Below are 16,595 nucleotides of genomic sequence, written 5' to 3' on the forward strand. Positions count from 1 at the left end.
TCACATGTATATATACATGGAGATGGTGAGTGTTTACGTGATCGGTTTACGAGACGTTCCATTTGCCTGCTCTTCGACCACTGTGCGAACTATGACGCAAATTTTTTACTCGTACTATAGCTCATAGCTCATTAGTGCCCAAGAGGTAGAAATATTTGACAGAGCCTTTCATAAATTTTGATGTATTTTAATGATGTATTTAGTGATTGTTGTATACACTCTGACAATGTTCATTGATATGGCGGAGCTGTGGGTCATTTGGATTTTCGAAGAACAATCACCTTTGGTATTAGATTCCAGGTGACACCTTCAAAATGAGTGCTAAGTTGATCGATAGTGAAGTTCCGCAAATATTACCTTCGCTGAACGGCCCTTAGCACTATCAGTATGAATTACGAGGTGCACTGAAGAAAGTGTTGTCGAAACTATATTGCCTTTTGTGCTTTTTGATGGCTTGGGACCTCTGAAAATATACGCTAGACTTGGACTTCAGTTTTAATATAGACATGTGTATATAACGGACAAAAAATGCAAAAAAGCCCTTATTAGTCTAATATTATTGCCAGGTAAGCTTGTATTAAGAACTTAAACGATTAAAGAAAATCGCTTAGGTATAATGGCGGATCGGGCACGGTAGCTAAATCTGTACGGTTAGCCCTTTCTGCATGGTAAACCCGACGGACATGTACAAGTATACCTTCATTCATTAATGGTACGTAGCCACGGGGGTTACTAAAGTAGCGTTAGGAAGGCGTTACAACATTGGCCGGCACTACCCGGATAGGTGTACAAGAGATCTGCCGCTGTGTATAAAATGGCTCAAGTTGAAAAAATGTGTGAATATGAGTATTATTCAAATATCTACCAGGCTAGCTTACGTGTAGCGCCAAATTTCCTTTTGGTTAATAAAATTGTCATTGAAATACTAACAGAAGCACGCGTTGCCCGCATGTAACACCCCATGATGTTTTGTACTTACCCAAGGAGTAATGTTCCCAGTAAAATGTACATGGCGGGATTACACAGCTTTTGTATATGTACACCTGAAACAAACGGAGAGTGCGAACACGAATATTAGCAACAAATGCAGATAGGCTCACAGAACAGAACGCAGAGAACAGATGCATTATTATATTTTAATATAATAAATATAGCCCATCTGAGCAATCTGCAACAAATTGCCTCTTATCTCCCACCGTGGAAACGTATGTATTACAAAAAAAAAACGTAGTTTGCTTCGAACCACTAAATACTTGAAGAACAACTTTTTTTGCATTAAACGCTAATCTATGCCAATGAATTTGACATCGATGTCGATCCTGCACTGAAGCAAGATGTTTTAAAATGGCTATTGGAAGAGGGCGTTTCTCAACAAGATAGATATGTGTACGTGAAAGTTGTTACGTATTTTTTCATGACATTTCGTCGTTCATGTTGAAAGGTAATGGTGAAAGTTCGAGTAAAAAAAAAACACTGCATTTTCATTTTGAAGTGTTACACTCTGGATTTATTTCAAAACCGCTGACAAGCAAGAATGATCGAATGCGGAAATATCAGACCGTCGTGCTAAGATAAAAGGACGTCTGTTAGACACTGATCAAAGAGTGAAAAATCAACACAGTCGTCGGCGGCGGCGGCGACCTTTCAGTAAATGAGGGGCAAAAAGGTTTGCGCTGCTTATTCAGTTTCACGTAAAAGGAAGACCTAAACGGTTCAAGATAAAGAAGAGTGACATTTCGAGCTTGTTCGTAGAAAACACAATATTGTTAGAGGCACACGTCGGTCTAGAATGCCTTTACCAAAAGAGAGATTCCATATCAAACGACGTTTACAGGGGAATGTGATAAGGCATGGAATGATGAAGTTGATATAGACTTGTTCTTCTGTGATACTTTTTGTTCTCCCGCAGCAATCGGTGCCCCATTTAAACGCACGGCGCATCATTGTTGTCCACGCAGTTTGTGTGCGCAGGATGTGAACATTCAAAAGCGTGGTTATACAGGATGATTCTAATTTAAGGAAAGTCGCATCTCGGACAGCGTAACATCATTTTCATAAGCCACAATAGTCGGGCTAATGGCAGTTCATCGCGGCCTTCGAAATATGAGTACAGTAAGTCAAGAACTAATTATGGCTTTTTTTTTCGCCCGCGATAATTAAACAAAGATATCAAGCTTCTATTGGCTTTGCCTTGTACTGTCTTAATGTCCCAATTAAGCCTTTGTCCGTTTTGGTAGGTCTTCTGTCTAGCTCTACCTCCTACTTTGAGATTTTCAAAGATGGGCGTAAGAGCGGGGTAAAAGGGAAGAAGCGACGAGGAACAGATCTTGTACATCTTAAGTATAAAAGTTACTGTTTTCAAACTTTTCTTGCAATCTCCTTTTCTCGCCCAATTTCCGCTAGTTTTGCCACAAGCTGAAACTTTATGCCATCCTAGCCAGCGGGATCACACGATTATTTTCCACGGAAGATAGTATGTCTACAGATTACCTTTCATCAATACAGCCGCACATTCGAAGATTCAGTGTACTTTTAGCTTACTCGAGCATAACTGTTGTTGAAAACGCTTTCGAGGTGTGAACACGTTAGGCTATCATCATCTTCACCCCGCTTGTGATGTTTTGCCGTAGAGCAATTATCTGGGTAGAAGGGCGTGTAGGGGCATCAGTATCATGTTTGGAAAAATGAGGTGAAATAATGAAAAAAGTAGTATCTCTTACCACCCGTAACGATATAATGGACTCTGATGCAATATGCTTTCTGATTTGGTATAGCCATTATATATAGAACATGGACATGGGCGCGCATCTTATACTAAGGGAACAAAAAGGCACTGACTTTGACTGTGCTCCTATCGATGCCTGCTGCTGCTGTTGGTATACTGTCTCGTATATTCAATATCGTCAGGCAAAGTGGTGGCCAGCGGCGTTTGCGTATCGTGTAGTCACCCAAGCGGCCATGAGCATAATAAACAACACTACTCCTAGCTCGCTGCTGAGGATAGGTGCTCCCCACGCCGCCTTTCCCGGTCTCCTCTCTGGTCGCAACACCGCTAATCATGATACTGGAGACTGTGTAAGTAAGGCCTAATGCTACACCAAGCTTCTGCTGCCAGCACCACTATTACTACTGCCAGTGCAACTACTTGGTTAGTAAAAACAGTCCTAGCAGCGTGGCTGGCCTACGGGGCAGGACACACGTCCCCCAGTTCGAGCTCGCCTATGTCGCGTCGCAATCGTGATCAATATAGACAGGGTGCAGTCCCTATATATGTGAATCACAAATTGGCTCTAACATTCTGCGAAATGCTAAGCGAGCATCCTATGGAAAATGATCAAGTGACGACAGATCATTAGATGCAGCGACATCTGCTATTGACACTCGGTTCGGAAGGCTTTGAACGGCTTGCAGTATTTATTATGTACGTATTTGCACATTCAGGCCCTACGAAATAATAGTACATATATTGGTTAAAGGACGTGCGACAAGAAAGTGTTTGAAGGTCCATGTAATGATTATGCTGGAATCAATCTTCTGGGATGATATCACGTATGAGATCGCATATCTAATATTCTATCCAGCGAAACGGCTCGCTTCTAAATTTCGACTCGTCTAGAGTTTGTGGTAAAGAAATGTTAAGACAAAAACAGGCCCTATATAATTTCAACTGGTTTCTGGGGAAAAGGGGGCTGATATCTGAAATGTAAACAGCAAGTACTCTCAGCTATATCCTTGAGGCTCAAGATGGATGGTGTTTATTGAGGCGCCCAAGATCAGTTCGGCAAACAACGGAACCACCCGGGGCGATGGCACCGCCTGCTGTTCGTCCGTATCCTGCAGAACTCCTCACTGTGAATTAATTTTAAAGTTCCGTGAAATGTGCTAGGACTTTGTTTGGCTTCACACAACGGCATAGTAGCAAACCGACTTGCATATTTTATCGACTATATATCAAATCGTAATTTGATTATATCCTTTGGATAGCATAATCCTTTTCAAGCACAGAAAGCTCAGCACAGTTACTTATGCACTACACTCACTATATTATGATCAATGGCGTTGCTACAGCAGATTATGAACACTCACGCATTTTATTGTCGATATTTGTATTGGCACTCAGGAAGTTCCCAGGCTATCCTCAGTCACTGAACACAATCGGCCCTGGGGATTCACTAGTCAGCGCTGCATTTTGCGGCCGGACAGCAGGAGCAAGCTTTGGCAGCTCTATGTGCTGAAGTTGCCTTTCCTGTTGCCGCTGCTGCTGCTGCTGCTGCTGTTGGTGCTGCTGCTGTTGGTGCTGCTGCTATCCTGTCGTTCGGATGCTGCTGCTGCTGCGGCGGCGTTTCTTCGCTCTAGCTGGCGCCTTCGTTTTAGCTGCTGCTGCTGCTGGTGCTGCGTAACGCAGAAGGCAGGCTGTTGTATAAAACAGCAGTGCTTGAGGTAGGACAAGCGATGATATCCAGCGCGGACGGTTGGAACTCGGCCACGGTTGGTGACGCGTTGAATGGCGCGGAGGCCGCGGGGCACCCGAAGTGCCGTCGGCCGGTTGGCAGCCAGGTCGACTGAATCGGCCGGTGGCCAGATCCGGAGACTGCGCCGGGCCCACAACCCGGATTAAGGAGTAGCCAGGAAGAGTCAAAGCAGCGCCGCAACTACAGCTGGCGGGAGGAAACGAGCACGGCTGTGTCACGCCCCGACGCGCGCCGCGGGACACCGAGCGGGTCTCCACCGCCGCCGCCGCTGCTGTTGTTGCGGCTGCCTCTTGTTGCTACCACCTGGTTCTTTTGTTGTCGTTGTTGGCCTGCAGAGATCCGTTCACGGTGTGCTTGGAATTCAGGACTTCGATTTCGGCTCACGGTTTCAAACTTGTGTCCTCTGGAGCAAAGTCTCTGCTAATATCCTGCTGAGCGGTTGGTCTATTATCGGCTGTGCTGAAGCAGGGGGCCTTTGCGTTGAAGCAGCTGCCTGGCTGTCCGTAGGGCGCGGAGCGCTGGGGCGCGCAGCGCAGCCGGCGAGCGAGCGCGATCACCACCGCATGGCGCCGGGCAGCAAATCCGGTTCCAGACCTGGAGTTATCTTACGAACGGATTTTGACGACATAGTCGCACTTGATACGAGAAACAATGTCAAAACATCACAACGTGTGTACGGACCTTAGAAGTGGATCGCGAGAGGGGCCCGGAGGAGCGAGAGATCTTCAAGAAAAGGCCCTTTAATGAAGAACGAGGGAGGGGAGGCCCTCGCAATCCTTGTAGCGAGGATTCGAGGCGAGGGCCGACTGTTTCGCACGAAGCAAGTACAACTCTACCAGTCACTCACCGATACACCAGTTAACGCACCAAGGCACGGTCACACACAGCAGAGTGTCGTTCGGCGCGCGTCCCGTGCTGTCATTACCTCCATAGGTAAATCACTTGTCCCGACAACGACCGCATAGCCTAAACGGTGTTGTAACGAACAGGCGCGTAGTCCCCCGTAGGGAAGGGTAACAGGAGTCCACGGTGGCTGAATGTGGTTGAACAGAAGCACAGCACCCGCCGGAGGGAGAGGGTCGGGGAAAGGCCGGGGTGCAACAGGACAACTCGAGTGACGCCATTGTAATGAGAGGACACCTCAACCTCCAGGCGGCTCATTTTTACAGCCAAACTGCCAGGAAACATACTGAGTTAGGACATTTTCTTGTTAGTTAGGACATGATTTTGAGACTGACATATCGCTCACCTGTATACCGCAGACAGCCAGGTAGCTGTCGCATCGGCACCTGCACTCGATTCAAGCCGTCATGCTCAATATATACAAACCGACTTCCTTTTCAAATGCGTAGAGTAGAGCCTTATTGCTGTCTGTAGAAAGCATTCCAGATTTTAATCCAAAAATATAACCTGAACTCACATTCTATTGCCAGCCAAAAGTCTCCCTACTTATTGTCGGTGACAGGACGAAGGGTAGGTGCTCTTTTTGACTATCCAATTCATAGATTCGAACAAAATCGGCATTGTCGCCGGAGCGTTCAACCAGGTCGAACAGTTTCTTGGCCCAGCAGCGTAACGGCTTCGGAAAGCCGGTCTGGCTTTTCAATAGCAGCAACTTTACGTCCCGTGACATAAGCCGGTGAGAGGAAGCGTAGGCAGGCTCTCTGCCCGTCTGCTTCCCCGCTGCCAGCCTCCAAGTAAAAAAGAGGCAGGTACACAGAGAAAAGAGCACGCAGGGGTGGAGCAAAAGAGTTTGAAGGGCTCGATGGGCAAAAAGAGATGAGAGAAGCAAGGGAGCGGGCCGTGGTTTCGGGCGGCGTTGGTAGCTTGAAAGAAAAGGCAATGAGCACATGTTCCAGGTGATACATCCCAGTGCATGTCACAGGGTTTGGTGGGGATTTCTTGCCATCGAATGGGCGTTAGAACTGGGAGCAGAGCCTGTGAGTGCCTGTATATGGCCGACTGTCCGGGTGATACCAGCACACAGCGCTCCCTTCCCTTCGACTGAAGGCTTAGCGTGCGCTTTCTCATGAAATCCGTCAGAATCGTTTGGCAAGAACCCTTCAAAGCACCAAATCCCTTCCCGTTACTAACCCTCTTGCTGCTACTATTCCTTCCAACCCTTATTTGTTCCCCACTTTCCGTTGGGACAATTGACCTATCTAACCTGTCTCTCCTTGTCTGTCTGCCTAACGTCACCCTGCGTCATCTCTTCTTTGAAAAACGGGATCTTAAGGGAAGACTAGAAAATAGCTTTTCCTGAAAAGAAGGGCGTTGGTCTTGGAAAAAGAATGCACGAGAACGGAAGGACTGGCAGAAAGACTGCCTGCGGGAGTTTGTCGAGGCCGCGCTACGAGGTGAAAGTCCAATAGGTACAACCACTCAACGTGTTGGCGCCTAAAAATGTAGACACTCTGAGCGGCTGTCTGAATATTTGGAAGAGGTATTCTCGTGTAATATTAGTGCATACAGAAGCGTTTACATCCAGTATGGCGTAGAACTCGCTCTTAACGCGCGCAGTGGCAAATATATCAACAAAAGGATAAGCGTTGCCAAGTGGCATAACATTTTTCCAGCGGGAAATCCACGCACGCGCAGTCTACCAGCATAGATACATTAGAATTCTCAAATAAAAAGCTTTATGCAATCGTTGGTAAAAGATCGATGCTCGAACCCTCGCTATATGCTGACTCTGTAATTTGTCGCACATGTCCAATCAAATCAGATTCAACTTTCGATTCACTTAAACAAATGAACAGCGGTGTAGAATATACGAGAAACAGAGTACAAAAGATACGTTTTTTGAATTACGGCTTACGTGGATACCGAACTTTAGTACTATATGAAAGGACTCGCGTTAAATGCAAGGTCATGCGCTGAACAAATGACCTAACGGAAATAAGATGCGTTGCTCTCTGGACAGAGGTAACTCGCTAGCATAGATAACAAGGATGCTTTTCTTTTTCTTTTCGAACAGCACCCAGCAGCGTTTTGTTTCGTTAAGAGAAAGTGGGTCCATCAGTGGTTCGAACAGAAGAAAGATTTGCAGCTCATTCTAATCAGACAGACAGGCTAGGTCGCACTTGTGGGCGACATGGCGGCAATGAACAGGGGAGAAGAGGGGAGTGGTTATATTGTCGTTAGAGCGTACAGGTGACTGCAAAAGTGGGCGGGATCAACTCGGTGGAGATCCAGATGATCAGCTTGAAGCAGCAAGCAACTCTTGGGAGCTGACGGGCCTTCTACTTCTTCTTCTGCTCACCCCGCCCCACAGGGATCCTTCCTGTAGTTCACCTTTTTTTCAACAAAACTCCTACCGTCAACGAGACACGTCCGTGTTTTAAATAGTCCACTCGCACACGTTGCTGTTCTGCGTTCGCATTACAGGTCGCTTTTCGCTCAAGAGGTGCTCACTTGACTGCTGCTTTTGGCGCCAACCTCTCGCTGCTACCGTTGTTGGGGACGAAGCAGACGGCAACCATTGCAGCCGAAGGGGGTGATTGGCCCAAGATGAAAACCGAAAGCAGAAGTGCTGAGTGAGTGCACATACGTATGAGCGGGATAGACAAATACCGAACAGTGGGACAGAGAGAAAACGGGAGAGCAAATACAACGAAGATGGAGAAAGAACCCATTGAGTTTTATGTTTCTCGGCTTCTTTCTATTCCTGGTTCCTTTATTTGTCGTCGTTTTTTTTGTCGGTGGCGTCTTTATGGAGCCCTTACGGCATCCTCCGTCCTTCTTTTTCCTGGTACTCTACCTCATTCTCGTTTCATTTATATGTTCGCTTGTTCATCCACAACGATCAGTCCCGTACCCGCCATGACTGCCACCCACACTCCTCATCAACCTCCTTATCTTTTACTAGTACCTCTCATCTATCTCCTGCAGAGCACCCGTTTGCTCCCTTCTTCGTCGTTAGTCCATCGTCGCGTGGCTTACTTTTTCTTCTTGTCTCGCAAAGAGAGCTGCACCATGTTCATTCGTCGTGTTATCCTACGACAGACCGACCGCTAAGCTCAGTTGATTCTTGCTATACTCTCTGGACTTCTTTTCGGTTCCGATCTTTTCGAAACTCTACGTGTGCTGTGTCCCTTTCGACGGTTGAACCTATCTTCTAGCGCTAACCTTGGAATGGAACCTTGCTTTGAAACTGGCTTTATTTGGAAGCGTATTCTTCTTCGAAGGACTTAATCTGCGCATTATTTCTTTTCTAGCTATGGGAACTCGTGCTCTTAAGCGCCGCTATACCGCTCATCAGCACCTAAACCGCCTATAATTAAATACAGTATGTCAAAAACAAAAAGGAATCTGATTTGAAGAGTGATGTTAGCGTTATTATAATCTAACCCAAACATCGACACACATGTTTCACTACAGGATGTGGAAAGTAGTTGTAGAACTTCGTCTATAATAGATAGAACGCAATAAACAAGAACGACCTACTTTTTGAAGCTCGATTTCCTATTCACTCTAGGACAAGTTTATAGCTAGTTAGGCTGGCTATTAGGTGTCCTACGTCCGATGCTACCATTAAGCATTACTTTAAACGATTGACTCCTTCCAGCTAAAAAGAAAGGGCGTACATTCGGTGTCAAATCTAAACCCTCTCATTACGTGTCACTAAATTTATCCGGCAAACATGTTATCGTTGTTCGACTACAGGGATTGACTTCCGCACTTTAGTGTGATTGGTACTGAAGTTCTTTCTTTTAAATTGTTACGCTTTGGTTACATTCTTGTCATGTTAGCATAGATTATTCGTGTGAAAAAAGTGGACAGTAAACTTGTAACTACATCAGTCTTACTAATTTCTTTCCAAACACCAGAAATGCTCCAATTTGGTTAGTCACCTTCTTTCGAGTTCCTGATATAATCAATGTATCTGGCCACTCATGTGACTTCATGTGAGAAGCGGGGATCCGTCCGCAATGTGAAATATAATGCCTCCTCTAGATGTGTACAAAATAGGCAAACATCGCGTCATTGTTCCGTGTGGTGAAAACGTATTTAAACTGGTTTCTAGTATAGCAATAACAATGAGTTGGTTGTAAGTGTTTTAATTTTGATTTGTTGTATTTATATGACTGAATGCTATGTGACATGTGTAGTAAAGCTTGACCACCATTAACAGAACGAAATTTCTATCTTGTCATTGGGCCATTTTTTGCTATCATAATCTATATAGTATGTTTTTTTCATAGGGCTATCATAACCCATAATCGGCTCTCTCACTTTTTTTTAAATATATTTATTGCATACATGTGCCCACCCATGAAATGACAGGCGTTTAGCATTTGGGATAGTTGCTTTTTTAGGCTCGCTACTGTTTATTGGCGTAGTTAGACTTGTAAGCGACGACTGAGGTTAGCACTAACATCAAAATTACCAGTTTTAACGCCCTGTCTATGATGAACCGACATACAACAGGGCAGGGTAGACATAGGTTTGCCGCCCATCTTCACGATGGCCTAAAGCGCCATCTACAACCCTAGAAGCTTTTCTCTCTCCCTCTGAAATGAGCGTAATTTAGTGGCCTTGTGCGCCTAGACGTTCGACAGCGCAGACTAGTGGGAAAACGGTCCGAGATGGAGTGAGAAGCTTGCACGAGCGAAGCTATAGCAGAAATCAATCTATAAGAACTCAAATCGTTTTTCTCATAAGCCTTACCATGAACAGTTTCAAGTGCAAGATGAAATCCTTGGCTTTTGAGAGGATTGCTCTAGAATTCTGTCTTACAATTGTGGCCTTGTCTTCCGACCTGTGCTTGTGCCGCTTGCTGCCGCTGATTTGCTGTCAGTATACAGTGTGCTGTCTGCCTGCTGGCCTTCCTGCACCACACAGAATTTGAGTTGGAATGAGAGATCGGAAGCGAAAAAAGAGCTACCGGCCCATCTGAACCAAGGCCTGAATAAAACTGCGCGGCAAGTCAGCGTTTGCTCTTAAAAATTCCCCTTCGCGCCCTTACGGCAGTAGCAGTAGCAGCAAAGGCGTCTTTTTTTGCTCGCTCATCCTTTCATTCGTTGGTTGATTCGCATGCCTGCCTTCTGTTCGTGTCCCGTGTATCGCTACTGCGACCACTTGCCCCTTCTTTCTGCTTCTTCCTCTTCTTTTTGTTCATGCTTTCCCTCGTACCCAGTCGCACCCTACATTTCGTTCCTCTATCGGCCCGAAGTCCGCGGTACGAAGGAAAAACAGTCCGTGATTCCTCGCTTTTCGCCTCTTTCCGTTGTCCTTTAACTTCTTTTTCTTTCTCACCCGATTCCTGTATCTTCTTTTGGATTTCCCCGGGCACAACTGTCTCTTCTATTCCATCCAGGCCATTCCTGTCCTTCTTTTCCGTCTTCTTGGGCTGCCAGTCCCTCCCAGTTTAGCTGGCTGTTTATTCTTCTTTTGCTCGTCTCTTCACTCTACTGTACTTTCCCTCTGTCTTCGTCTCATCTCCCTTTTGTCTCATTTCTGCCTCTTTCTTTGCTCTTTTTATACTGCTTAGTCGTCCTTCTTCCTATCGTCGTATGGCGACGGCGGCATCTTCTTGCCGCAACTGTCTAACAGCAGGCCCACCACCACTTCAACCAGTTCTATTGCCATCGCTTGCGGCCTTGCTTTTGCTGCCGTCGCCTTGTTTCCCTCTCCCATTACACAGCTCTGTTTTAATCCCTTCCTTTCAGCCACTGCACTAGCCCCAGTACTCTTGCCCCTTCCTCTGTTCTGTTCCTTTTCTTGGCCGTTTGTCCTCCTAGCCTATGTTGTCTTTCTGCAAAGGGCCGTCCGACCATCCATCCTTCTATTGGTTCATTCGTTTGTTCGTTCTGTTTCTCTGCGAGTGAACCGAGGCGGCCAACAGAACGTTGGGACGAACTAGCCACCGAACGCTTCTGCAGCAGGGTTCCGTTCCTCGACTAGTGCTTTCTTTAGTTGGAAATCTAAGCCTTAACTCACATCTACTTCGTCTTGAGCACTACTTAGACCCCGTTTTTCTCCGTCGCTCGTCCTTTACCCCTACCTCTTCCTCTTGTGAGTAGATACTATTTTTTCTTTTTCTCTATTCGTGTTTTCGGCCTCCTATGTCCAGCTCTCAACGCAATCCTGTGTGTGCAAATAAAGAAAGAGGTGGAGGACTCAGCCACTTTATCGTGTGGCAGCAGTCTGCTGCTATATAGAGTTTAACTCCATAATGTGCTCCACAGTGTGCCAGTTTTCCGTGCTTCGTCGACACGTGCCTTACATGAACCTTATGAGCAAATATTGTGTCCTTTTTTGATGGAACCTATCTCTACAACTAGCTTGTTTTACATTACGATCACTTGTGAACCTGACCGACAATAGCTCAACAGAAGGGGTCCTTCGAATTCGAATGCTATTATCTGGTTTAGGTGTAAAGCAGAGGAGATCATGCGATCTTGTTCAACTTGGAATTGTCCAATTGCAGATACCAGCAAAAAACTATGAACTATATAAGTATTACAAAACAATCAGGTTATTAATAGACTAGTCTATTAGACTAGACTAATAGTCGAACGTAGCACTAATCTAATAGGTATAGTTTAACGCAACTTTTTAAATAAAAGGGTACGATATTTTTTATCTAAAAAATATATACCAAATAGCGCCTTCAATCAAAATGACAAATGTTTCCGGATAATTCGCAATAACAACCTGGAGAACCAAGAAAGCTGTGATTAAAATTCTACGGTGCACACAACACCAGTTTAGTAGAATCTAGTCGCAAGCATTTCTTGAAATGTATCTTTACATTAAACACAATTTCTGGTTTCATGGACTGTCCTAGATAGTAATATTTTCTCAGAATTAGGCGGACTAGGTCATCTGAATTACGCTTACGAGTTCATTAAAGTCTACTTGGTAAATCGTGTTCACAACATTTACATAACTTCCTTAAAGAGATCTATAGAATGAAGCGGTACGCTGAATTCAAGAGCCGGATGTCCTCGCATTACGCCAGTTTATATTCCTCGTCACACATGGCCAATCGATCTCTGGAACCTAAAGATTTGTACAAACTATGGTCGGTTCTTCGCTCTTACATATGAGGGATAAAGAGGGTTACAAATCTGTCGAATAGCCCCTTCACGTTGTTTTTATACCAGCAATAGTCTCAGAATAGTGTACACGTTTGCTCGAGTCTAAGTTTGTGTACTTTCTGCATGAACATCAAGCTTCGTTTTATAATACAGGTCAACTTTTCAACGAAATGTATGCCTCACTGCTCCTGAGGCCCCGGTTCCTACGAAAAAAAAGGGTATTGAATATAGTATATTAGCTTTCTGTTACAATCTCCCTAATTCCACAATGCAGCTCTGCTATCTCTGCAACGTCGTGTATCGATCTTAAACCATGAAATAAGTGTAACTTAAAGGAGTGTAAGTTAATAAAGGTAAATTGCATGTGCTTATTCGTTTTTACGTTCGATGTTATATATGGTTTTGTTGGTACAACTTTAGTTGATACACAGTACACCCTCACGATGACAATAGTGCCCTTCTTTCCTATGTACTGTCATCGGCGCCGGTTCACTGACGGAGCTTTAAGCGCCATCTGTCATAAGACTCGCTTGTCGCGCAAACAGCGGGCCTTCCATTTTATGTGTAAACGTAGGTATATTTGGATAGCCGGTTTCAGCATCGTGGCACAGCCTAGGCAGAGGAACCGGTCAGATTCCACGTGCTGACAGTGTTTTCTCTACAGGATGCATTATGAAGCTAAACAGTCACCTTTTTACAGTCGACGTCTATTGAAACGAAGGTACAACAAAATCTGTTCTTGACTTTTTTGATACCTAATAGTACATATCTTTAGGCACTTATTCAATTAAATTACAACAGTTAAAAACTATTTCCGGAAAAGTAGTTGCGAGAAACGTATCTCGTTTGACGGCGCTCGTGTCCTATTTTATACCGGCGATATCCATTATCGAACAGATTCACTAGATATATTGCCCCGTTACATTGCTAGATATAACTGTCAAGCCTATGATAGATGAGAGTCTGTCGTATCCCTTGATCGTTTCGAAAAACATCGACGACCGACGAAGATTCTTTGAGAGCAGTCTTTTTTGTTAATCTGCCATCCACGTTAACCTACTTTTTTTCCGTTCGCCAAAAGAAGTCTCGTCAACCGAAACAACAACGGAGCGCAAGGAAGCTGATAGGAAGAGACCTATTTTTTAGGTGAGAAGGTACTCATCTTAACGACCCTTTTCTGCCAACTGGTGAAGCATGAAATACCAGTTCAAGCAACAAAAAAATATAAGGAGATAGATGCTGCAGTGCGATGTGCGTTCGTTTACTTGTTTTTCTTGCCCATCGTTGTTGTCGCGGCCCCTACATTGCGCTTGGTTGAGCATTGAACACGCAATAAAACGCTGACGACATGACTACAGCGGATATCGAGCAGGCGTCGTACTCTAGCCTTCATGCTGTAGGGCTCGTCTAAACAATATTCCAGAAATGAATGAAGCCGCGCACAAACTTCGGCGGCACGTACACTTCATTGACCGTAACAGTTGACAAACAGGATTACCGCATGTGGATATGCCAGACGACTTACGGTATTTACGAGTCAAAGCAGCAATGTGATACAGATTCTGAACAGGATCTGTTAACGGTCCGTTTTTTTCATTACCTAACTGCCACCAGTAATTATTACGTAGGTAGGTTTAAGGATTTTCTGTGTTTGAGATTAAATGACTCATTTGGACAATATCTGTTTGTGAGAAGCGGTGCCGACAATGGTACCCGCCGTGTAACTATATATGTATATATAGGGTGTGCCAATTTGGTGACCGCTCTTTTTTGACCGGTCATTGACTGGTGCCAATTACTTGAACTTATTACAAGAATTTGATTTTAGGGGATGCTTTGGCAAATTTTGTTTACGACCAGTACGTCTGGATGAGAATCCTACAAAAAGATAAGTCGGAGGCAGCAATTCAATAAAAGATAGTTTGCTTGTTTGACAGTCCTGATGCCAATGGAGCTTTTATCATAGATATACCTTAAACATAGTCCAGATCAGAAGACGGGTGATACTGGGAAATTTTAAAACCGCAATTAACTTTGTTCACTGCCACCAGGAGTGTATTGACTTGAACATTTGTGCTAGAAAGGAAATAAATAAAATATATAGATTTCTATTATTAGTCGTAATAAAAATATCAAATGTATGTTGATAAATAATGAAATTATAATCATTCAAACATTACTACATTAGTCACTAATAGTTTTCATTAGAGTTTTCGATACATTCATGTTCTGGTAACAGGTATATAACCCTCAACACAAGATCAATGTATACGAGAGTGCCAAGTGCTTTTATGTAGAATTCGATATATTTTTATATTAACCGTGATAAAAAGCTTTCGAAGACACGCAAATGGTAGGTATACGTGCCATTACGCGCTGCTCTATAGCTCACCGTGTCTGTATTTTTCGGACGAGCTTTGGAGACGCCCCGGGCTGCTAGCGGCCATGTCGCAGCAAAACTGACTCTCCCAAACGAGAAGCTGGTCAGCTTTTCCGAGTGACCTAGAAGGCCGGAGCTATCTCAGTGTACGCCTTCGCATAGCGTCTACACAGAACGTTCCGGCTCACTGTTGCGTAATGCCAATGGTTTCTCATGCCACGTTTGTGCTTGGATCCGTAAACAAGTTTAAACGGAAATTCCCCCGAGGCCTCATTCTCCGCGGTACGAACGATAAATGCAATTTAATGCAACAGCGTAGTAATAAACGACTCTGAACATTAAAATGTTTCACGTCGCTTTCTTCTTTTTTATTTGATTTATTTACACTTTTTAGATACACACACAAATTGAATATATACTATCAGCGAATAAATTTGAGGATCTAGGTCGCCTTTGTTGCCATCCCGTTAGCCTAGCGATCCCTCGTAGCGAACCTGTACATGATAAACAGCCGCATGTACCGAAAGTGTGTCGCAATTTCGTCATCCACAACGCTTTAGTAAAGTTGAAAGACGGTTCAAGAGGCCCGCATCACCCATTCGGTCGTGCGGCGAACCAAGAAGATTTACGATGAAGGTGCAGAGTGCCAGGACTACCAAAACGTATAGCGCAGCCAACCTGAAATCCGGAGCAGGCCCCCAAAAATTTGTCGTTCATTGCTCGATTTCACACTGTGACAGACAGACAGACAGAAACCCCACACGTCCTGCAGCTATGGTTGCGCATTGCTATCGGCGATCGTTGTCAGTTTCCACCCTAAAGATAGAATCTCTTCATCTCACACGACAGGCTATACTGCCAAACGAAAAATATCTTTTCATACTAGGATGGATAAGCGCTTTCTTTCTATTGGGCAAAGGCCGTTTCGGATCCGGTCTTGTACTTCTGTTCCTAATTCCTGCCCGAGGAACTGAAAAAAGAGTTTTCTCAGTACCTGGTAAAGACAACCGTACGTAAATCCCTTTACAGTACTCAAAAAAAATTAGCTATCTAAGGGGCCAAGAGATACGAGTCAATTGAGGCAATAATATTGCTCCAGCTCCATTAAGCTTTTCAACTGACGGACTGTTCTTAAGGATTAGCATCTGTAACCATCAGCTTGTCGATCCACTGTATAAGTACAACATCCTAGGCCGTGGCTTACAGTTTTCGGCACGTTTTGCATTTTTTGCCATGTTGTTAAGGGGGCTTTTCCATGTTAAGTTTAAATATTGGTTAGGTCGACCCACAATGTTCATCTCAAGTTACCCCTCAGGTCCCGAGGAATTACTTCAGCAAAAACTAAGGTCGCAAAAAAATATATATTCCTATGCCCGGATGATATGAGGTATAGGAATATGCTTTCGAATGAGTGTCTGTCGCCGTTAAAATTGGTGTAGCAAACATGATATTAGAGACGGCAAGTGATCTGAGTTGCCTTCTTCAGTTTCTTTGACCTTGACCATTATAAACGTTTAACATTATTTTTGCGAGAAGAATCACTGCAGTTGTTTCCCTTGTCTCTGCATGCTAGACACGAGGGCACCCTGTCATACCTTTATCAAAGTGTATCGCCGGATATCTTCTTTTAGTTGTCTCAGCGTTTAGAAAACTTTAATCGGTCCGCATTGCTTATTTTTTTTGTCCAACAAAATCATT

The 16,595-nt window shown here is 44.4% G+C and overlaps 1 protein-coding gene across 5 annotated transcripts in view; it reads right to left on the minus strand.

Annotated features, from left to right (window-relative positions):
• Positions 1-5,569, minus strand: part of LOC111245979 (glutamate-gated chloride channel-like) — a 74,876-nt gene extending 69,307 nt beyond the window's left edge. Inside the window, exons 1-3 of one of the 5 annotated variants that reach the window (XM_086981154.1) lie at positions 2,839-2,892; positions 2,491-2,639; positions 980-1,043 (exon numbers count right to left, since the gene is read on the minus strand). In XM_086981154.1, coding sequence (XP_086837280.1) covers positions 980-1,043; positions 2,491-2,497 — 71 coding nt within the window. In that variant the 5' untranslated portion in view covers positions 2,498-2,639; positions 2,839-2,892. Of the gene's footprint in view, positions 1-979; positions 1,044-2,490; positions 2,789-2,838; positions 2,937-3,718; positions 4,008-4,086 lie in introns of those variants that run through there. The other 4 variants (XM_022795082.2, XM_022795084.2, XM_022795087.2 and 1 more) reach the window with 4 other exon arrangements.
• Between the last annotated feature and the right edge of the window lie 11,026 nt (positions 5,570-16,595).

This window comes from Varroa destructor, unplaced genomic scaffold (assembly GCF_002443255.2).
Source record: "Varroa destructor unplaced genomic scaffold, Vdes_3.0 BEIS01000002.1, whole genome shotgun sequence".
Classification (NCBI taxonomy): domain Eukaryota; kingdom Metazoa; phylum Arthropoda; class Arachnida; order Mesostigmata; family Varroidae; genus Varroa; species Varroa destructor.